At 41.6% G+C, this 22,684-nt stretch overlaps 2 protein-coding genes across 4 annotated transcripts; one reads left to right on the top strand and one right to left on the bottom strand.

Annotated features, from left to right (window-relative positions):
- Positions 1 to 721: 721 nt before the first annotated feature.
- Positions 722 to 4,876, bottom strand: olah (oleoyl-ACP hydrolase). The gene is made up of 7 exons (XM_083925274.1): positions 4,785 to 4,876; positions 4,532 to 4,671; positions 3,390 to 3,528; positions 3,190 to 3,289; positions 2,741 to 2,910; positions 1,666 to 1,748; positions 722 to 1,199 (listed from the first exon to the last, which is right to left on the bottom strand). Exons 2-7 carry the CDS (start codon positions 4,668 to 4,670, stop codon positions 1,057 to 1,059), a joined length of 774 nt encoding a protein of 257 aa, XP_083781400.1. The 5' UTR covers position 4,671; positions 4,785 to 4,876; the 3' UTR covers positions 722 to 1,056.
- A 1,520-nt stretch (positions 4,877 to 6,396) lies between these two features.
- On the top strand, positions 6,397 to 21,086 carry ago3b (argonaute RISC catalytic component 3b). Of its 3 annotated transcripts, none has more exons than XM_083925656.1 (20): positions 6,397 to 6,514; positions 6,693 to 6,979; positions 11,571 to 11,754; positions 11,921 to 12,041; positions 12,806 to 13,014; positions 13,653 to 13,789; positions 14,722 to 14,856; positions 15,124 to 15,211; positions 15,301 to 15,448; positions 16,268 to 16,387; positions 16,480 to 16,623; positions 17,265 to 17,431; positions 17,701 to 17,885; positions 18,091 to 18,250; positions 18,463 to 18,553; positions 18,991 to 19,185; positions 19,416 to 19,550; positions 19,723 to 19,824; positions 20,357 to 20,556; positions 20,953 to 21,086. In XM_083925656.1, the coding sequence occupies exons 2-20, from the start codon at positions 6,961 to 6,963 to the stop codon at positions 21,059 to 21,061; spliced, it is 2,649 nt and encodes an 882-aa protein (XP_083781782.1). In that variant the 5' UTR covers positions 6,397 to 6,514; positions 6,693 to 6,960; the 3' UTR covers positions 21,062 to 21,086. The 3 variants fall into 3 exon arrangements, with proteins under 3 accessions (XP_083781782.1, XP_083781784.1, XP_083781783.1); XM_083925658.1 differs by having other exon boundaries at positions 17,298 to 17,431; XM_083925657.1 differs by having other exon boundaries at positions 16,480 to 16,602.
- The last annotated feature ends 1,598 nt before the right edge of the window (positions 21,087 to 22,684 follow it).

Consider the following 22,684-nt stretch of genomic DNA (forward strand, 5'->3'; position numbering starts at 1 on the left):
CAAATCTGATCCCTGAATGTGACGCAGAAACCTTTTTCCACAATGTAGATATTTATGAGTTGTGTTGTTTATAAAGATGAGACATTTAATTAGAGTGAAATGAATGTAATTCCTGCTCTATAATCTAAATATAACATTTGTTTGTGTGTGTTTTTTCATTTGTTTAAGGACAGTACTTAAATATTAAACCTGGAGAATGAAGTGATGATTTAAAAAAGATGTCACGTGTACGATAAAGATATATTTATTCACAAATGAAGTTTGGTTTTGTTCCTCCAACAAAGAACATTTTGACTGACTGGTTTTAAACTGTGTGAATTTATAATTAATTAAGCATTTAGAATATTTATTTGGAAATAAAAAAAGTATTTGTGGCGTCTCAGAGGAAAAATGAGTCACTTAATTAACAGCTACTTAAATAACTGATTAAAATTAATTAATGCTTTTCTCTCTTTTACATGGTCGTAAAAATAAATTCATCTGGTAAACACATTTAAGTAGAGTTTAGATATAAAATGAGCCTTTTAGATCAATCTGACACATTTACATCAAACTATTGGTTAATTTGTGCCATTTTCCACAATCTTCCACAATCGTAACTGAACTATTAATTGATTAAATATCGTGAAAATAACCATCAGATGAACCAAGTATTAGAATAATTGTTGGATTATTTATACAAAAGGATCCCGTTGATGTAAACGGCACCTTTGGTCCGAGCTGCAGCACTTTTTTATTCATACATCATCAAACTGTATCGAATGAGACACTTGCTTCATAAAGTTACTTTTATAAAAGGTTTCCAGAATTAATCTCATCTCATCTTCAGCCTCTTATCCGGGGTCGGGTCGCGGGGGCAGCAGCTATAGCAGGGGACCCCAAACTTCCCTTTCCCGGGCCACATTAACCAGCTCTAACTGGGGGATCCTGAGGCGTTCCCAGGCCAGTGTGGAGATATAATCTCTCCACCTGGTCCTGGGTCTTCCCCGAATTAATGTCCATCAAAATGAATTAGTAAAAAACAAACCTACATACAACAGACGGACAGTTGTTTCATTATAAATAGTCCATTTCTGATGTTTCCACCTGCTTCGTGACGTAGTCTAACAACATCTTTTCATTTCCAGGCTCCTTCAGGTAGAAATGAGATCCATCGAACATCCTGACGGTGAAATCACCCGATGTGATGCTTTTCCAAGCTGTTGATGAAACACAAGGAAAACAATTAATGACAAATGAACAGAGACGCCATTTATACACAGCCCTGTACGACCTCAACATGTTTTTTATGAAAACCAACAGACCTACGAAACTAAGTGTCTGAAATGCATTTTGCGTTTTTTTTAATGTGTTAAAGTTGTTCTTAAATGGGCGGATGTTATTGTCTCACAGCAGCTGAACTGAATCACATCAAAGCCATTTTGTGGCCACAAAATATCATATTGTTATCCAAATTATTGATTTAATAACATAAAACACAACATATTATGGTGATGAAACACCCCTAATATGTACACACGAGTGAATTTATTTTAAAGGAGATTTTTTGGCAGTTTTTCAAGCCTTTATTAGAAAGACAGACAGGAAATGGGATGAGAGAGAGAGAGAGGGGGAGACAAGCAGTAAAAGTAGAGTGAGTGTGTGATGAAGCAGCACAGGACTGACCTTGTAAGTCATGAGGGACGTCGTCCTTTCCGTCGAAACACGAGACCGGGCAGGAGAGCAGCGGACCGTCGGGCTCGTTGCACCTGCAGGAAAGTCAGAAACTCTACTCATTTAACTTCTGAATGAATACAGATGAGATTAAAGTGTAATTTTGCATTTTGGAGCAGTGTTTTTTTAAATGTGAATCTCCTGGAGTGGGATCAATAAAGATGTTCTTAACTGAGCGGATGCTTTTGTCTCGTAGCAGCTGAACTTATTCACATCAAAGTCAATTTGTGGCAGCAAAATATCATATTGTTGTCCAAATAATTGATTTAATAACATAAAACGAAACATAATATGGTGATAAAAGCACCCCTAATATATACACACACATGAAAACATGCACTGAATTTATTTTATTGTTTTAAAGTAAAATCATCACAGGGTCTTTTTCAGCACTTACTCACATCAAATAAGCCATTCGGTTTCTTTCGTGTATAAACTATTAACGCAGAAATCCTGGAGAGTCGCTAACAGCAGACGTGGCTAACATTGATTATCTCGGGACAGCACGGTGAAGGCATTAAAACGTCTTTTTTAACCACTAATGCTGCTGAAAATAACACCAAACCTCTGCAGTAGCATGAGAAGAGTCCCTACACAGAAAACAAAGCACCAATGGGCTCCTTCCTTTGGGATTGACTTTGGTAATCCACTTGAATGGACTTTACTATGAGAGGAGCTGGTACAGGGGCCAGTAGGTAAGTCTTTAAAACACTCTTTTAATAAACTCTGGGTTCACTAACTACGTTGTTGCTGCTTTGTTTTATGTGTAGGGACTCTTCTCATGCTGCTGCAGAGGTTTGGGGTTATTTTGAGCAGTATTAGTGGTTAAAAAAGACCTTTGAATGCCTTCATCGTACTGCCCCGAGCTAATCACTGTTAGCCACGTCCGGCTGTCCGGAATTTCTCCGTTAATAGTTCATACACGGAAAAAAACTGTCTCCATGGCTTTTGTGATGTATGTAAGTGCTGAAAAAAGAGCATGGGATGATGATGATTTCACTTTAGGTAACAGAAGTCGTCGGCTCACCTGAAGTTCTCCACGACGTGCAGGTCGGCCTTCAGCGCGGGGAGGAAGAGCTTCAGCACCTCAGGGTTCGCCAGCAGCTCAGGAGGAGTTCCTCCGATGGAAATCATCCACTGGAGAAAGTCGTCATCAGATAACTCGCTTCTCTTCGGGGCTTTGATGCGCGTCTCTGACTAAAAAAGGGAAAAATCCAACATATGAAAGGAATATGATCAACGCCAAACCCTTGACTTCTATCAAAGTGTCTTAACTTTGGTGCTGCAGGTGTCACCGAGAATCGAATGTTGGGGGAAATCAAGTCAGAATCGGTTAGACGGGTCTACCCAGGCTTTCAAATACAGACTGAGATCCAGACGTTAGTTAATTAAATCGTCAGTTTGCAGAGACTCCTTGGATACACTGATGCTGAGTGGATAATCGTAGCCAAACACAGTTAAACGTGATAAACTCACGTAAGGTGCAGACGCTCCAGACAGGAAGATGTGAACTGGTTCAAGGTTGTGATGTCTCTTCAGGGAATCGGCCACAGCGAAACTGGTGAAGGCACCAAAACTGAAACAGAAGAGTGCAAACGATAGAAGAAAAGAACAGGTGGAATAGAAAAAAGCCAAAGCAGGGATGTGATGTTATAAAACCCTAACTGTCGTCACACCTGTGTCCAAACAGAGCGAACGGCTTCTCTCTCAGCAGCGGCAACAACGCGCCGACGACCTCGTCCACGATCTGCTGCATGCTCCGAAAGAACGGCTCTTTGGCGCGACTCTCTCTGCCGGGGAGTTTCACTGCGAACACTGAGAGGGACAGAAAAACGGGGTGAAAACGCTTCAATAGCAACAGAAATTACATGTTTTTTTGCACATTTCATTCATGGGGCAGCTTAATTTACATAAATAAAAACAAAAAGGAACAACCACATAAAATACAACAACAAAACATCAAAAGTACGTAAAATAGTAATTAAAGAGGAAGTAATATAATGAAATCTCATTTTATTTTCTATCGTTTTGGCTCCTCACAATAATGAAAACAAGATAATCCAGATTAAATAATTATTGTGACAAAATGTTAAACATAGTTTACCAAAATAAATGGTTGTGGGGGTTCACTCTAATTTATTTTAATTTAATTTAATAATTATTTATATTAATATTATAATCAATATTGACTGTGATTATTAATCTTACCATAGGTCCTATAACATTATTATAATTAGTAACATAAAAAGAAAAAACAAAATACATACACTAGAATAAAAAAATCTCAAGCTCTGTAACGGCAAATAAAAGAGAAATGTTTTAAACCCGGTTTTATAAACTGCACATATATTAAACTATATTATAGATAATGTGCTAGTTTGTTCCAGTTGCATGTGGCCTTTTTGTTTTCACAGTAACATATTTTTAAGGTCCGGTGTTTTTAATATAAAGAACATTTATTTAGTTATTTATTTGTATTACCCTTTTTTTAACCAGGAATATTCCCACTGAGATTTAAAATCTATTTTCTAGGGAAGTCCTGACCAAGACAGAAGCATAAACACACAAGTTTCACCTTTAAAACCAAAACAACACACAACTAAAACATGATGAATCAACAAAATAAAACAGCATTAAAGATAATAAAGCAGATCAGTTCGCAGAGACAGTACATGTGCAAAGTGTATTATCTGAAAAACATGACTATGGAGCAAACATACAGATAAACAGTGCAAAGTCCAGCCCCTGTGCATGTTAATGTGCATGTGTATGTGCATGTAAATGTGCATGTTAATGTGCATGTGAATGTGAGTTTCACCCTCTATGGAGCTGCTGAGGACGTTCCCCCAGCGTGCATAGTGTATGGAGCCTCCACCTGCCCAGGGGAAGCAGATGAGCCTGGCCACAGCATCTGGGCTCCTCTTGAAGCAGCTGATCACCTTTTCCACCTTTTCCATTCTGAGACACAAACACAAGAGTGAAGATGTCCTCAGACTGGGTCACATCTGCAGAGGAGGCTCCTGCTTCTGTCCAACAAGAGGAAACACGTGCAACAACAAAACAATCTTCACCTTAAATCAGTTTAAAGAGCTTTTAAAGAACATTGGGTCGCATCTGTGTGTTTCCTGCAGCTCCATAAATCAACTTCTCCAGGGAAGAACTGATGATTCCTCATTTCCTGGTTTTCTTCTTCTGTAGTTTCTCTGTTTAACCATGGGGTTGGTTTTGGGGACATCTACAGTGTGGAGTGTGTATGTGCAGTATAATTCACACTGTCATTTATTCTGTTTGTGGTCTTTTTGTACCAAATTAAAGCTCTTATACCAACATAGGACAGGATAGAAACTAACAAACCTTTATTGCACTCAGTTATTTCAAAACATGACGTATAAAGATGAGAACAGAAGAAGAAGGAGGAGGATGGAGCCACAGCTCCGTGAAGTTACAACAAAATTAAACAGGGTTATACCAGAATTGTCTTTTTTTTCTGTTTTGTTTCTTTTTTATGTCTTTCTACTTCTTTGTTTTTCTTTTTAATGTGTACTTCTGTATATCTTTATATCTACTTTAAAAAGCTGTATATTCTCGTCTTTTTCTAATATCTGTAATGAATTCCAGGTTTAAATAAAATGTAAAAAAACAGAAATCTCACCTGTGAGAGGGATGTTATTATGTGAAGGTGCAGCAATGAAAATCCTTAACTTGTGTAAAAGTAGCAAAACTGCAGTGCAAAAATACTCAATGTAAAGTAAATAATCCTGCATTTAAAACTGCATTTAAGTAATTATCAGAAATAATATTCATCTCATCTTCAGCCTCTTATCCGGGGTCGGGTCGCGGGGGCAGCAGCTTTAGCAGAGGACCCCAAACTTCCCTTTCCCGGGCCACATTAACCAGCTCTAACTGGGGGATCCTGAGGCGTTCCCAGGCCAGTGTGGAGATATAATCTCTCCACCTGGTCCTGGATCTTCCCCGAGGCCTCCTCCCAGCTGGACGTGCCTGGAACACCTCCCTAGGGAGGCGTCCAGGGTTCATCCTTACTAGATGATCCTGAAACACCTCAACTGGCTCCTTTCAACGCAAAGGAGCAGCGGCTCTACTCCGAGTTCCTCACGGATGCTGTACTTCTCACCCTCTCTCTAAGGGAGACTCCAGCTCCCCTCCTGAGAAAACCCATTTCGGCCGTACTAATTGAGCAGAATGACCCTTTTTTGTGTTAAATCTTAATCTGAAAAGCAGGCAGTAACTATAGATGCCAAATAAAACTAAAATATATATATATGGATAGATAGATAGATAGATAGATAGATAGATAGATAGATAGATAGATAGATAGATAGATAGATAGATAGATAGATGGATAGATGGATAGATAAAAAAAGTGCATATATCCCTCCGACATGTAGTGGAGTTCTAAGTAGACTTTGTTTGTCTTTTTAGACTTTAAACAAACTTTAAATACATGTATTATTGTTTATATTATTTCGTAGTTACTGCACTTTGGCATTGGAGGGCATTTGAGTAAATGTACTTTTCATCACTGATTATTTGAGTGCATATAAGAATAAAACACGTATGCTTTTATTTTGAAATGGGTATTCCGGACGTCTTTAATTTTCTCTTCTCGCGAGATTCACATGAGTGAGCGAGAGGGCGGTGTAAGCGCAGACTTCAGACCGGCTACTCACCGATACCGAGGAATACAGCGGGGTAGTGAAGCTCTCATACCTGTCCCATAAAGAACAAGAACACCGTATTGTCACGGTAACCAACCGGGACAACGAATCCAGCCGCTCACCGGGTAAATATCCCCCCCGGTCTCGCGTGTCGAGTCGCTAGTTGTCGTCGGCTAAAGCCACGAGCTAACTGTCGCTGTTAGCTTCACCAACCGCCGCTAACGACTATCAGTTAAATTAACTCCGTGTGTAAAACTGTCAAAAACACCTCCAGCACTGAACGTAACGTTGTTTTTCTTCCAGGTACAGAAGAAAGAACTTCAAAGGCAAACGTGGAGATATTTTGTACAACTTTGAGCCGCCAGTTGAGGCAGGTCGAGGGGAGAAGACTTCTTCCAGCCGAGGGGGACCCCCGAGCGGCCCGGTTACACATCAGACACCGAAGCCGGGGGAGCAGGGAGCGAGGAGCCCGGGGGAGCGGCGTGTCTGCCTGCGGATCTATACGCCAAGTTTCAGCCTGTGCAGAGAAGTAATCACTGGGTGCCGGGTCATCCGGACAGAGACCTCATGAATGGAAATCGGAACAACAGGTGGGATCCCCGGACTAACCAACCGCCATGCTTAAATTTGGTGTCCAGGTGCTGCACCCTGGTTATTTGCAGTCGAGACACAAGTTAGACCCCCCATGATTGAGCATTTGGGAGCTGCTGCAAGTTGATTTAACTGTGTGGTTAAATAAGGTGCAAGGCTATATATCACGGGCATTGGTGCAAAAGCATTTCCGCTTGAAAAGTAAATTCAAATTCGCCATCTCCAGCGCCAACATGCACAATATACTGGGTTGAGTGTTCAGTTTCAATTTTATTTATAGTGACAAATCATAACAAAAGTTATCTCCAGACAGAGATTAGACCACTGGTTCTCAAACTGTGATACTTGAAGGAATCTCCAAAAGAAAAAAAAGGAAGCATTAATTACTAAATAAACATAATACAAAGAAAATATGACATGTAATTTAAAATAAGTCTAGCATTTCCTGTCATATTTTTGTTTCTATATCAGCCTTTTATGCAGTCACGTTCATGAATTATGAGCTAAACTGTGATGGAAGATAGTTTTAGATCCTCTGGACCACACTATGATTAGCAGCAGTAAGTCGACACTATCTTTAATAATAATAATAATAATACATGTCAGCTAGGATCAGCTCCAGCCCCCTGCGACCCCGATAGGGACAAGCAGTTGCAGATGGATGGATGGATGGATAATACAGCATTTATCCAGCAATCTTGTGCACACAGTGGCAAGGCAGGTTTATTTGCATAGCGCAATTCAACAACAAGGTAATTCAAGGTATTTTACATAAAATTTTAAAAGCATTGGAAAGAAACTCCTATAAAATGACATTTATAAAAAGACATCCAAATAAAATTATTAAAATTTTAGGAAAAATGTTGGAAAACATATAAAATGACATTTGAGTAATATAGGTAAAAGATCATTGAAAGCATTAATTGTCAATTAAGTAATATTTTAAAGACGTGTAATGGAAGTCACAGTACAGTACAGGCAGTTTAATGGAGCAGCGGAAAAACGGAAAAGTCTTTAGTCTATATTTAAAATGAGTGTTGCAGCAGACCTTTAAGTTTTCTGGGAGTTTATTCCAGATTTGTGGAGCATAAAAACTGAACGCTGCCTCTCCATGTTTAGTTCTTACTCTGGGGACTCCCAGAGGATCGGAGAGGTCTGGATGGTTCGTAGCTGAGCAGAAATGCAACGAAAACCTTCCTTTGACATGAAGGAACGTCAAACAGACCCAGCTCTATGGAGGATGGCCATCTGTCTTGACCGGTTGGGGACAGACAGACAGACAGACAGAGACACACAAAGAAAGAAAGACAGTGTTCAGGTGCTGCACATGAGTTGTTTGAAGTCAGTGTGCGGTGCTAGACGCAAGTTAGACCCACATGATTGAGCAGTTGTGAGCTGCAAGTGGATCTAACATTGTGGTTAAATGCCAGGCTACCGTAATCAATGATGCAAAAGCAGCTGAGCTTGACAACTAACTTCAAATTCCCATCCCCAGCCCCAGTAGACACAATACACTGGGTTGATTGTTCCTCAGCGGTGCTTTACCGGTCATTTTTGCGTGTGTGTGTGTGCGTACTCCTCCAAACCAGTCTCACTGGTTACTTGTATTGTCTACGTCAGTCTTTGCCGGCTGTCAAAGGCAGGTGGTGATCCCGTCAGGTGTGCGTGAGGCCTGAGAGAGGCTGGCTCACTTTCAGGGAGCTGTGTGTGTGTGTGTGTTTCTCTGAGTGTGTGTTCATATCTGTTTGAAGGGCAGCCTTTCACGCCAGCTGCTGCCATAGTTACCCTGGTTATTGAATAATGTTCAGTTAACCGCTGCCTGTGTTAATTAGAATCCAATTGAGCATGGCAGGACATTAGTCAATTTACTTTTGTTGCCAAAGGGCACAATTTGTGAGTCACAGCTTGTATATTATTGATGTTGTTAGGGGCAGTGGTTCGACTGGGAGGGGAAAGGAGCCAAACTGGTTCACTGACACTGAGAAACTGACCCATTTGTCACCTAATGAGAAGTAAAGAACCACACTTAGAAAGAAAGAAACATATAATTATATTTAATTAAAGACAAAGCAGAATTATCAACAGTGCCAATACCTCTGTGTAACACAGGTATTCTTGAAAGCAGGGCAGCGACTGAAAATTATTTTCACTGTCACATCCTTTGTCAGTTGTTTAAATTTAACAGATTGATTGCGGAGTATATAAAAATTACAAAAAGCTGTAAAACTTCCCATCACAATTTCCTATAAGGGATGTTTTCAAATCGCATGTGGTGTACCCCGCCTCACGCCCAATGTCAGCTGGGATCGGCTCCAGCCCCCTGCGACCCCAACAGGGACAAGCGTTGAAGATGAATGAATGAATGAATGTGTTTTTTTAAACGATCCAAAACGCAAACTACTCAGTTAATAATGATATAATGCAGCAAATCCTCACGTTTGAGAAGCTTGGCCCAGTGAGTGAGTGTGTTTAAAAAAACAACACTCTTGCTTATTCTCATTTTTAACAGCTGTTTACTGCTTTACCTCCGTGGGTGTGATATGATTGCTCCCATTGTGGTAAACTCAACAGAAAAGAACATCAACTACTTTAAAGTAGATTTGTTTTGTGGCTAAATTATGAGGTATCGCAATGATGCAGACTTGTGTTTTCGCTGATTCCAGTTTTTTAAGTAGTGTCAGAGGCATTTCAGTATCGGTATTGTAATAACTCTGTACTGGACTTAAAAGATACATTTATAATCAAAAATGTTGATCATTGACTAACTGTTCTTGCTCTTATTGGATATCTTGACTTTAATTGTCATATCCTCCTGACTTTGTCTCTGATTTATGTTAAACTCCTTATGTGGAGCTTATGCTTTCTGACAGGCAGCATAGTGTCCATTGACTGTGAAAATAAATAAATGATAAAAATAAATCTTTTTGAGCTGCTTCAACAGGCCAGACTTCCTCTTGTGGTTGCATGGAAGTATAAATTATAGGACGTTATGTAAGATCGTTGGTAGAGCAATCTTTGTGTTTATTAAATTAAGAGTGTGAGGTAAAAATAGCCACTTCTTCATAGAGATGTTGTTTCTTAAAAGTTTGCTGTTTGAACCAAACTGATCGGCCTCAGATTTGTCTTTTCTTCATCCTGCAAACATCCACCATCCACGATTGCTCTTTTATCTTTTGTTTGCCACGGTTTTGTTTATTTCACCTTTTGTAAGTTGTCATTTTGAGTCTATCATGTCCTTGTGTAAAAGGCCACTTAGTGATCTGAATATTATGAAAGTTTTCTCTGAGTAACTTGAGATCTAAAACATTTTTGCCACATTGTCACAACTTCACACGTAGTTCATTCGTAGTTTGTTTAAGGGCTGCAACAAACTAATATTTTCTTTGAAAACTGTTCAAAATGCCCAGTTTAATTTCCATTATGTCATCATAAAACCAAAAATATATCCAATTTATAATGTGTTTTATAAAAATATATATTTAAAATATAGTTAAAATATATGTAACCCAAAAAGTTTCTGTCACCAGAGCTCCTAGATGAACGAAACAAATGTGTGTGCACCTGTTTTTCCTCCTCCTGTTGGTATGCCTTTAGTTGCCATGGAGAAACTGTAGCAACATGGGCGCCATCGCCATGGGAACGACACAGGGGAGGAAATGACCTGGGATGTATCAGCAGAAAGTGCAGTCTTTTACTGCTGGATGCATTGAAACGACAGGTTCAGGGTCAGTCCTCAGGAGTTGCTCATTTCATGGCCACTTTCAGCGTTATTGCTCGTTTTCCGCCGTGCACTTTTCTTTCATTACAAACAAAACGCACGTCTTGCTTTTTTAACAGCCCGAGCTCCGTCTGCACACGCTGTCATGTAGGTCATTGTGTGGACGCGTGTGGATCCTCTGAGTCACATTTATGGAAATTGTGTGGTTGTCGTTTCTTTCACTGAGTACTTTCCATTTTGGCATTTCCGAAAATTGGTGTCAGATTGGCGTGGTGTGTCACCCGCCTACTTCTCCTCTCATCTGGCAAAGGCCATGTCACTCAGGAAAAGTCTGTGTGACTGTAACTGCTGATCTGGTCGGTATTTAAAATGTCACCTAACACTGTAACCTTTTTATACGGTCATTATCAGATTGACGAGGGGAGAAATGGTGTCGGCCTGTTTATTTCAGTTTTGACAGTTTGACGTGAGGCAATCTTTAACGTCCCTGACCATCTTTACTCTCAGCGCGGCCCCTCTACTCTTTCCTCCTTATTAACCACTTCCTTCCTCTCACAGCTTGTTTGAAAGGGTAGATTACAGTCATTGTTACTGGTCCGGGTTCTGTTTTAGCTGTTCTGGGACGCTGGGGCACAGATAGTCCAGGATTGACATGCAGTAAAATGCAACTGTAGATAAGGCTGATTGGTTAGTGAGCGAGAGGGCGTTCCAACAGAAATGGAGCAACACTTGCGTTAATCTTTAGTCTGAACACTGATCAGATCGATATTGTAATAAACAAGCATGTACAAATTATGAAAAACAAACTATAAGCCAGAGAGTGGTCTAAACACTTGTTCTTAGGTATTTATTTTTGGTATGCGTTGTTGCAGGAGACGTTGGAGCAGCCGCTGAAGCCCAAGAGCTTTTCGCGTTGCCACGGCGACCTGGCTATGGCACCCTCGGGAAACCCATCAAGCTTCTGGCCAACTGCTTCCAAGTGGAAATACCCAAGATCGACGTCTATCTCTATGAGGTGGACATCAAGCCCGATAAATGTCCCCGCCGGGTCAACAGGTAACAGGAGAAAGGAGTTTAGAAACTGTAGACCGCTGGACTGTGACTCTGTGTGAGAGCGAGCTAAAATACAAATTACACTTCACTTTATGCCTCAAATACCTCTTGACCTTTTGTAAGTCTAGTTTCTTACTGTATGTTGATTGCAGTGATGTGTTGTTTTCAGGGAGGTGGTGGACTCCATGGTTCAGCATTTCAAGGTGACCATCTTTGGTGACTGTCTGCCAGTTTACGATGGGAAGAGAAGCCTCTACACCGCTAGCCCACTTCCTGTGGCCACTGGTGGGGTAAGACCACACTAAAGTTTGGATGTTGCTGTTTTGTGTTTTTTGGTCCAACAAAAAAAAATATCTCAGTTTAGCTTGAGAAAGAATGCCAAGGTCACAAGTGTTGTGTGAATAGCTGCTTAAGTCAGCGTTTCCCGTCTTCATCTTCTCAATGAACGCCCTGAGAATAGAGTCACTAATCACAGTGTTATACCAAAGGTAAAGTAATGTTTATCCAACAGCTGGGGGCTCTTTAATACGGATGCACCGTCGTGAAATTCTGGGCCGATACCCATGTATTTATTTTTTTGTTGTTCATTTTGTTGTTTTCAGTTAGTCCCCATTTTGTGCCAGGGAAACAAACATTAAATTATAAAAATAACTGAACTGTTTAAATAAATAAATCGTAGCATGATGTAGATGTACTCTATATGGAAAGTGTCCTGAGACCTTTGTGATGTCACACTATAACTCAAATTTAAGTTTAAAGTTTTAAAATCATTCAGCCCTTCACTACCCAACCTTTAATAATATCAATGAAAAAGATTTACTTTTAAAGTCTTTTAAAAATAATTGCTTTTAACCTTTTAACACAACCTTTAGCCGACGTAAAACTGATGCAAAACAACAGATAAACATCAACCATCGGTGAATATCATGTTATTCGCCAGTTACAGTCAACAAGGCAAACATCGAGTGTTTCCGGTGTCCGGCCGATAAATCAGTGCATCCCTACTTTTTATCATTGATAGTTAAGCAACAATAACACTACTTTCCCTCTGTAGGTTGATCTGGACGTCACCCTGCCAGGTGATGGTGGGAAGGACCGTCCCTTTAAAGTCACCATTAGGTTTGTGTCCCTGGTCAGCTGGCACATGCTGCACGAAGTCTTGATGGGACGCGGTGTGGCCGAGCCGGTGAACCTGGAGAAACCCATCAGCACCAACCCTGTTCACGCCGTGGACGTCGTCCTTCGACACCTGCCCTCCATGAAGTGAGCTCTGCAAGGATTTGTTTTTCCACAACAGCATTTTTTAAATATATATTTCAAAAGAATAGTGACAAAATTCAGCTCTCTCAAGTATTTCATATCCTATTGAAAGTGTAGCTAATTTCTTGTTTATAAGATTCAAAGTTTGGTGAAATATTTTGCTCAAGTCATGAATTTTACCTCAAAATAATTAAGATCGATGACTATACGCTGTAGTTTACCCTTATAGTTTCAGTGCCAGGAAGAGGAAGTGAAGAGTTTTATCTAAATGAATTACGCATGAGAGAGTTCTGCTGGTCATGAAATATGATCCAAGGATAGTTGCATCCCGGAGCTATTGTATAGCTTCCTTAATTTATTATGCAGTATTTCAACCACAACGTTGTCACATATGGTATCAGGTGCAGTTTGGTGGAAAGTTTGGTGCGTATGGATTAAACGCATCTTTTATGTAAACTCACTCGAGATATGCCATTTGCTGAATCCATTAACCAAAATAGCTTTAGTAACATGAACGAAGCTGTAATTCAGGCAGCACGTGTGTGTTATGCCGCACCCTGTGAACCACACAGAGGATGCAATTCACATCACGGGTAGAGTTGTATTTTTGTGCTCTACTAACCTTTATGTCACCTCATCAGGTACACGCCTGTCGGACGATCCTTCTTCTCCTCCCCAGAGGGCTACGACCACCCGCTAGGGGGAGGAAGAGAGGTCTGGTTCGGCTTCCATCAGTCAGTACGGCCAGCCATGTGGAAAATGATGCTCAACATCGATGGTGAGTAAGCACTGTGAAACCAGGAACTAAGGAATAGTATGACATTTGGAGAAACACATGAAAGTGAAGGCACTTTCTCACTGAGAGTTAGAAGAAGAATATCAATACCACTCATGTCTGTGAAGTAAATGTGAAGCTACAGTGAGCAGCTGGTTAGTTTAACTTAGTTTGGCTCCGTCCGAATTAAACAAAATTCAACTACCAGCACCTCTGAAGACAGGGACATACCCATCATCGGTCGAAGTCGGGTTGACGGTGAGTGATGCCCGACTTTATGCGCTTTATTCTCCACTGTCGGCCTTCGTCTGCTGTTTTTCAGTCTGTTGAATCAGCAGTGGAGCCGTCGGTGAGAAGTGAAACAAAGTGAGGAAAGTAAACAATCTACTTAAGTGAAGAGGCGGTGAGATCAGGAACAAACTTGTTATATCAGATACGATTAATGTTTAAGCCGCAGAGCAAAAACCGTTTGTAATTGTTTGTGTCATTGTTTGCTTATGCATAGTAAATATCATTTGTTCACACAACAGTCGGCCTGCGTGCCACTAGTTCTTTGAAGTCAGCTTGGTGTGTCCCTGACTTCAAGCACATTACCCAACACCTTATATCAACGCCATCAACCAGGGAGTTAATGTGCCAGGTTAAAAAACAGTCCAGCGCACAACTCTGTAAAACCAAAACTTTAGATTTAAATTATTGAGCTTTTGAGCTGCTGGTAGGCAACTTTTGTTACCTTCGGATAGAGCCAGCTTAGCTCTTTCCATTCTTTATGCTAAGCTAACAGGCTGTTGGCTGTAGCTTCATATGAGATGATGAGAAGATAAATACCATTTGACCCTAAAGAGTAATCTGTGTCATGGCTCTAAATAAAACTTCATCCACCTCCACCTGAGCTATTGCCATAGTGAGTTTGACCTTGCCCCGTATCTTTTCAGTGTCAGCCACAGCTTTCTACAAAGCGCAGCCAGTCATCCAGTTCATGTGCGAGGTCCTGGACATTCACAACATTGACGAGCAGCCCCGCCCTCTCACCGACTCCCACAGGGTCAAGTTCACCAAAGAGATCAAAGGTATGTCACCAAGGAAAGGCAGCCCTTGATGTCGCTGTGCTGCAGTACGAGGCCTTGCCCTCTACAGCCTTGTGTGTGGATGTAGGGGAAGCTGTGTTTTTTAATGTCGTTGTAGACTATTCTGTGTTAGATGCGTTTTTTTTGTTGCATAAAGGAGGTACAGATGAAAGCTGAAGTAAGAATTTGAGCCTATTCAGTTGTTACACTCTATGAATAAAACCTTCAGTCACTTAAATGTTGCTGATGCTTATTCCACCATCTTCACAGGTCTTAAAGTGGAAGTGACACACTGTGGAACCATGCGTAGGAAATACAGAGTCTGCAATGTAACACGACGCCCTGCCAGCCTCCAGACGTACGTTTCTATGTAGCTGGTCACTCGCAATCAAAGCTGTCATTGGCTCACATTAACACATCAGGTTCTTGTTGCCTTCAAATCCACAGATTTCCGTTGCAGCTTGAGAGCGGTCAGACAGTTGAACGCACAGTGGCGCAGTACTTCAGAGAGAAGTACAGCCTGCAGTTGAAGTACCCCCACCTGCCTTGTCTGCAGGTGGGCCAGGAACAGAAACACACCTACCTGCCCCTGGAGGTAAGGACTTATGGTGTCTGTGTGACTCCCCTGCTGAACGCTGGTAAAAGTTTGTATTTGGAAGTGAAATCATTAAAAAATGAGCTGTCATTGTGACTGGCAACATTTTGAGACAAATTATACTGTACAATTGATTCAAAGTTTTCTGTTTCAGTGCTCATTAATTTTACTCATAAACCAGGAGTGTCAAAATACTCAGTACCATGAATAAGAATTTTTATATCCAACACACTGCTCCATAATGTTGGGCCGAAGGTCGTCACAATACCAGAATTTTAACTTTGATAAAATCCTAGTATAAAAAAGGGATTTTTAATACCTCTTTTGAAAGAAGAAGAGTTCATGGCACACAAAATAGGATATTTATTTCTGTTTTTTAATTAACCTGCACACAGTCAGTTCAGAAAATGTCACTGAGTGTTAGTAGATTAATTTTGTTGTAGCTTTGATACTTTTGATACTGTCAAATGTGGATATCTTACAGTTTTCAAACACATGGTATTAAGAAGTATTTAAGTATCGCTACTTTCAACAACCTTAGTTGGGCCTCATTGTGTCTAAATGTTAGCCTGGTTCCCACAGCCCACATTTCTCTCTTCAGATAATTCATGGAAAACAGCGACAGAAAAATGTCTGGTTGAGATACAAGCAAATGCTACTTTTACTGCTCCTTTCCCTACTACATCCTCTGTAACAACTGTGAAAAGATCCACAAGATGTCTGCTAAACTGAACATGTCCGGCTGAATGATTGTGATGATGATTATCAGTCTGAAGTAAAAGATGGATTGACCTGAACTGCTGTGTTTTCCCCCTTTAGGTGTGCAACATTGTACCTGGCCAGCGCTGCATCAAAAAACTAACTGACAACCAGACGTCAACTATGATCAAAGCAACAGCCCGCTCTGCCCCAGACAGACAGGAGGAGATCAGCAGGCTGGTGAGTTTCCTGTGGGCAAGACATCAAACAACACAAAGTTCCCTCCACCTTTTCTCCCTGTTAGATATATAAATCATTTCCTCCTCTCTCAGGTGAGGAGTGCAAATTACGAGGCCGACCCGTTCGTCCAGGAGTTTCAGTTCCGCGTTCGAGATGAGATGGCTCAGGTGACGGGCCGCGTCCTGCCGGCCCCCATGCTGCAATATGGCGGCAGGGTGAGCTCTGAACCATTTATGGTACCTTCCCTTTAAATCACGCTTCATTTGCATGTGTGTTTTTCAACATGTCTATGTGTGTGTGTTTGAGACAGCAGGGTTTCCTCCAGCTAATAATCCCAACTCTTGACATTTGGTGGTTTAGAAGTTCAGTATTATGATCCTTTAGTAGTGATCAGTGACATTGTGTAACTCTTTCATCAGTGTGACAGACAATGAGCCACACTCTGGCAGCCTTGCGGTGAAACCCTGTGATTACAAGCTATAGTTTTATTTTTTTCACATTTGATGCGCTCACGCTTATTCCACATCTGTCTGATTGCATCACATTTCTTCTCCTCCTTCTGTTTGTGAACCTTTTTGAATTTGCTGTGTTTTTATGCTCATCTACACATGCATGCTGTTCACAGAGATCACATATGTTTTATTTTGAAAGCAGCATGTCTGCCATAAAGTTATGTTTTCTACACGCTAAACGCACGAGCAAATCAGACACGGGCACAGATTAAAGTTTAACATTTCTCTCTAATGTCATGATCAATAAATCTCAGCCTGTTAAATCTCAGTAGCACGTTGATCTTAAGATCCCACTGGCTGCCTGAATCTTTCAATCCATACCTTGTCTGTGTCCTTTGTACCGTATGTGTTTGTGTGACCGTCAGTCCCAGCAGATCAACCCTGCACTGTCGTTGCAGAACCGCACGGTGGCCACACCCAGCCATGGAGTGTGGGACATGAGGGGGAAGCAGTTTCACACCGGAGTGGAGATCAAGATGTGGGCCATCGCCTGTTTCGCCACCCAGAGGCAGTGCAGAGAAGAGATCCTTAAGTGAGTTCAGTTTAGTTAGAGTGATAAAATAAACAGGCAAAGTGATTAAACTCTAAAACTCTAAATAATTAACAGATTAAAGCACATTTTGGCATGTGAGATAAAAGTTTTATACAGTTTGAGCGCAGATTAGATTACTCGTAAGTAGAATTACAGACTTTCTATCAAAAAAATATAACAAATAATCCTGCCTGTTGGTGTCATTAAAAACAAGACTTGTCTTTTTCATGAAAATGATGTATGGTAATCTCTTTTTTCATCATGCTCAGGAGCTTCACTGACCAACTACGTAAAATCTCAAAGGATGCTGGGATGCCAATCCAAGGCCAGCCATGTTTCTGTAAATACGCCCAGGGAGCTGACAGCGTGGAGCCCATGTTCAGACACCTGAAGAACACCTACGCTGGGCTGCAGCTCATCATTGTGATCCTGCCTGGGAAAACGCCTGTCTATGGTACAAAAATTTACATTTCTAAAACAACAACAAAAATAAATCTAGACGTCGGTGTGTATAGAAGGTCGGGTCAAAACCTCCAGGTTACTGCTTCCCTTTATAAAGACATATACAGAGTAGCCGGTGAAGTTGGTGTGGCATTTAAGTGCATACGGTAAACGGTGATTGCTGAGTTAAAGGAACGTCCGATCTCTCTGACCCACAGCTGAGGTGAAGCGGGTGGGTGACACCCTCCTGGGCATGGCCACTCAGTGTGTGCAGGTGAAGAACGTAGTGAAGACGTCCCCTCAGACCCTCTCAAACCTCTGCCTCAAGATCAACGTCAAGCTGGGAGGAATCAACAACATCCTGGTTCCACACCAACGGTAAAACACCGCAAATAAAGATCAACAAAGAGCTTCTGGGTTCTTGCTGCTGGAGCTTAGCCGTCTTTTTTATTAGCAATTTCATGATGTTCATTTCACCTCGTCACATTGACATTTATTTTCCCCCTTTGTTCATGATCTCTGTGTCTGTCATTGTTGCAATGTGACAGATTGATCAGAAGATAATTGTGTGCCTCTTGTTATCCGTCCAGACCCTCTGTGTTCCAGCAGCCGGTCATCTTCCTCGGGGCCGATGTCACTCATCCTCCAGCAGGAGACGGGAAAAAGCCATCTATCGCAGCGGTGAGACGTCACTTTTGGAAAAAGCTGTTTGACCAACAAGCTTGTATTCTCTCTTCACTTAAACTACTCGTATCAGTCTGTGTTGACTGTAACAAAATGCACTTTCTCTCCCTTAAATAATTTAAAAAAACGTTTAGTAACCGTTTTGGTTGGTACTGCTCATCAGTGATTCGATCCTTAGCACTATTGTTTATGCAGCACACAGCTACATATTTAAAAGTTGTAGCCTTTTTCCTAGCTGATAAAATTGACAAAAACCGACACTGAACACAGGAAAGTGTTGCTTCTATAATTATAGACCCAAATCTGAGTCTTTATAATATGTAAAAACTTTAATCTTGTTTTATTTTTTGTATTGCTTGCATACATTTGCGGTAAAGCACAAAATGTTCTCAAGTTGCAGTTATTTTGTATATCATTGTGTTGTGCTTCCACAGGTGGTGGGCAGCATGGACGCCCACCCCAGCAGGTACTGCGCTACAGTGCGGGTCCAGAGGCCCAGACAGGAGGTCATCCAGGACTTGGCCTCCATGGTGCGAGAGCTCTTGATCCAGTTCTACAAATCGACTCGCTATAAGCCAACCAGGATCATCTTCTACAGGGACGGAGTGTCAGAGGGACAGTTCAGACAGGTGACACACCTGGTTTCTCGTTATGATGACATCTTTGTTTTTTGTTTCCTTTTATGATGTTAACACTTGATCTTAAGTTCTTGACAAGTTGCATTTTGTATTAATAGGAGTAATGATTCTGCTATGTAGTAGATGTCTTACTCTTCTGCCTGCCTGCTGTACTTATTTTACAAAAACACATTATTGCTAGTCAGTTTACTCATCAAGTCTAACTGTATTTATCGGTGTAGGTGCTGTACTATGAGCTGCTGGCCATCAGGGAGGCTTGCATCAGTCTAGAGAAGGAATACCAGCCGGGGATTACTTACATTGTAGTGCAGAAACGCCATCACACACGTCTGTTCTGTGCAGATCGCAACGAACGGGTGAGTAACATGAAGGAGTAGAAATATTAATGGTACTCTGAGTCTTGTAATAATTATTCCTACTCTCTTCATCTGTTTAAATGATTTGAAGCAGGTGGAAAAAAGGGAGATTAAAGAATGATTTGATATCAGGGCCTGTTCTCTAACATCAGTTTGTTGAATTACCTCTCAGGTTGGACGAAGTGGAAACATTCCTGCCGGCACCACCGTGGACACAGACATCACCCACCCCTACGAGTTTGACTTTTACCTCTGCAGTCACGCTGGAATCCAGGTACGCTTTGTGGGTCGTACGCAGACTTTCAGGCAAAGTCGCTGGGATCTTTAAACTCACTAAACAAAACATTCAACAGCAAAGAGAACTAAAGTTTTATATTGATTTCTTTAACTGCAGCATTAACGTATAAGAAAACTAGATTGAGATTATATTTTAAACAGTTTTTGGCCCTTCAGGGTGAATACTAACTATTATATGGTCATTTTTGGATTCTTGAGTTCAGGGGAAATAGCATGAAGCAACAAAAAGGTTTTTTTCCTTCCTATGTTTGCATTACCCTTCACAAGACGGAATTACTGTGGTACACCCAGGTTTAAGGTCAATACTGACATTTTCTTTAAAACAACTCAACTGTTATGCTCCCTGCTTGTTGTGCAAAGAATATTTTATCGTCCTCAATCACACTTTACCTGCAGTGGTTGGAACAAGGCCTCCCCGCTCCAGCTGAATTTCGCTTCTCGCTGTGTGTCCTCTCTCAACGGAGCTGCTTTCTCTTGGGTGCGATTAACTCACCTTCCCTCCCCCTCAGGGTACGAGCCGGCCTTCTCACTACCACGTTCTCTGGGACGACAACTGTTTCACTGGTGACGAGTTCCAGCTCCTCACCTACCAGCTGTGCCACACCTACGTCCGCTGCACACGCTCCGTCTCCATCCCAGCACCGGCTTACTACGCCCACTTGGTGGCCTTCCGCGCCCGCTACCACCTGGTTGACAAAGAGCATGACAGGTGTGGAGAAACTCTTCTATTTCTAAATTAGACTAGATTTTCTACTTTGATTAGCTAGGATAGATAGATAGATAGATATCTTTTAATGCAATGAGGTAGCTGGAGTATAAATATGAAGAAAACGAGTGTGCAAGATTCCTGAAGGAGTATAGTTGCGACAGAAAACTGTGTTAAGAACGTTGCTCTGTATAAACCCTGACTTAGTGGAGTTGGAGGTTGAATGTTCTACATGTTAGTGTACTCTACTTGTAAGAAAGCCTTTTTATGTAGTTTTGTTTTACCTACGGTTACATTCAAGCCACTAAAATTGCACTTTGTTGGCCTGTGAGGTCGGTGCTTGAATTGGTAAAAGTTTAAACTTTCTTACCATTATTTCATGTGATTTCCTCCTGACAGTGCGGAGGGCAGCCACGTCTCAGGGCAGAGTAACGGCAGGGACCCCACGGCGCTGGCCAAGGCTGTCCAGATCCACCACGACACACTGACCACCATGTATTTCGCCTGAGCGCCCCCTCCACTTCCCTCCATCTTTCCCAGCCAGTGTTCCATCAGCCGCCTCGTCTCATCCTGCAGAGCGAGACCCCCGCCCCTCCGTGCTGCTGCAGCTTTGGTCACTGGAGCCCGAGGACGACGGCTGAGACCGCAGGCTGCGTAAGGATGTAATAAGCCAGAGAGGAGTTACAGCCACATTATGCAATTTGAAACCAGCCAATTGTTTCTGTGCTACTGCCCATGCATCTCTCTCTCGCCTTCACCTCCTCTGCTGTATTGAAATTACAATGGATTCTGTTTTAAACGTTCGCACGTCACATCCTCGCCTTCCAGTTTGAGAGCAGCTCAAAGTTTCATTTTGCCGTTTTTTTCCCGTGTTTAAAGAATGACGGAGCAGCAGGGAAAACAAAAACTGCTGATTTTTTTGGTGCATGGGTGGAAGGGGAACCAGTGAGGACCCGACCTGCTCCGTAGCCTCACGTTGAGCCTAATGTGTCTGGTTTATATTGTAGAAACGGTTTTACATGTTTGTTTGTGAGTTTTTAGCTTGTCTAGATACAATATTTTATGTGTTTTTTTTCTCTGTTGAGCAAATGTGTGATTGCCATGGCAGCATGTTAGTCGAGAACGCTCGTAAAAACAAAAGCTTCGGCCTTTTTTCCCCCCCTTTCAAAACGGCACGCTGCCTTAGTGGTTACTCTTCTGTCTCCCTTTAAGCCAATGGTTCCTCACAGTCATTCAGCAGTAAGAAGCATAACTCTGAACACAGACACTGAATGAAATCTTTATTTTTTATTTTTAGACAAAGCCACCTACAGCCATCGACGAGGCATTGTGTATCGCTTGATGCCTTACCGCGAGGCGAGGTGCGTACAGATGACTGTTAGAACACAACGCCACGGCTGCGAAATGGTTTTAAACTTCTCATTTATAGTTCAGCTTGTGTTAAACCAAACGTTTCTTGTGTGTTTTATTCCTCTTGCTATTTATGAGTTGTTCTTCTTTTTAACTTAAATTAACATTCAGCAATAGAGCAGACAGTTGATATCTTCTGACGACCATAAACCCTTTTGACTTTTCCCAGTTTTTTACACGAGGAACTGACCAATGTAGTTGTCAAGAACTCCTTCTGTGCAATAAGGTGTTAACGCAGAGAGAGCAGGTTCAGCGGTGAATGTTTTGGATGAGTATTCGTGTGGTACAATTGTTTGTTAGGAGTGAGTTTTGGCAAGTGGTGACGAACTCGGATCCAGGAGTGTACGTTGTTTGAGATGGACGGGACCGACGCTGCCCATGTGAGGATCAGCTGTGAGGTCCGATGTTGTTCGGAGAGATTAAACAAAGTGCCTGATTTGGTCGGAGAGTGAACTGTTGTTTGGATGGAAGGTTTTTAATCGTACGTAGGTTTGGGTGCCTCAGACAACGCATTTAAGGAAACGCTCTCAGAACCCACTGCACTGCCCGACGAGTGGAGCTGGACTGTAGTTGATCTCAACGCCAAGTTTGTGTGATTATTCTAAATGTTTTTGTTTCCTCGTGATCAGGAAATAACTTCTTCCAAATCCACCAAACGCGCTTTTTGTTTGCTTGTGATCACAAAACGTTCTGTGACCGCAGTCGGACGCACTTTCATTTC

This window comes from Echiichthys vipera, assembly GCF_963691815.1.
Source record: "Echiichthys vipera genome assembly, chromosome: 13".
NCBI classification, from domain to species: Eukaryota; Metazoa; Chordata; class Actinopteri; order Perciformes; family Trachinidae; genus Echiichthys; species Echiichthys vipera.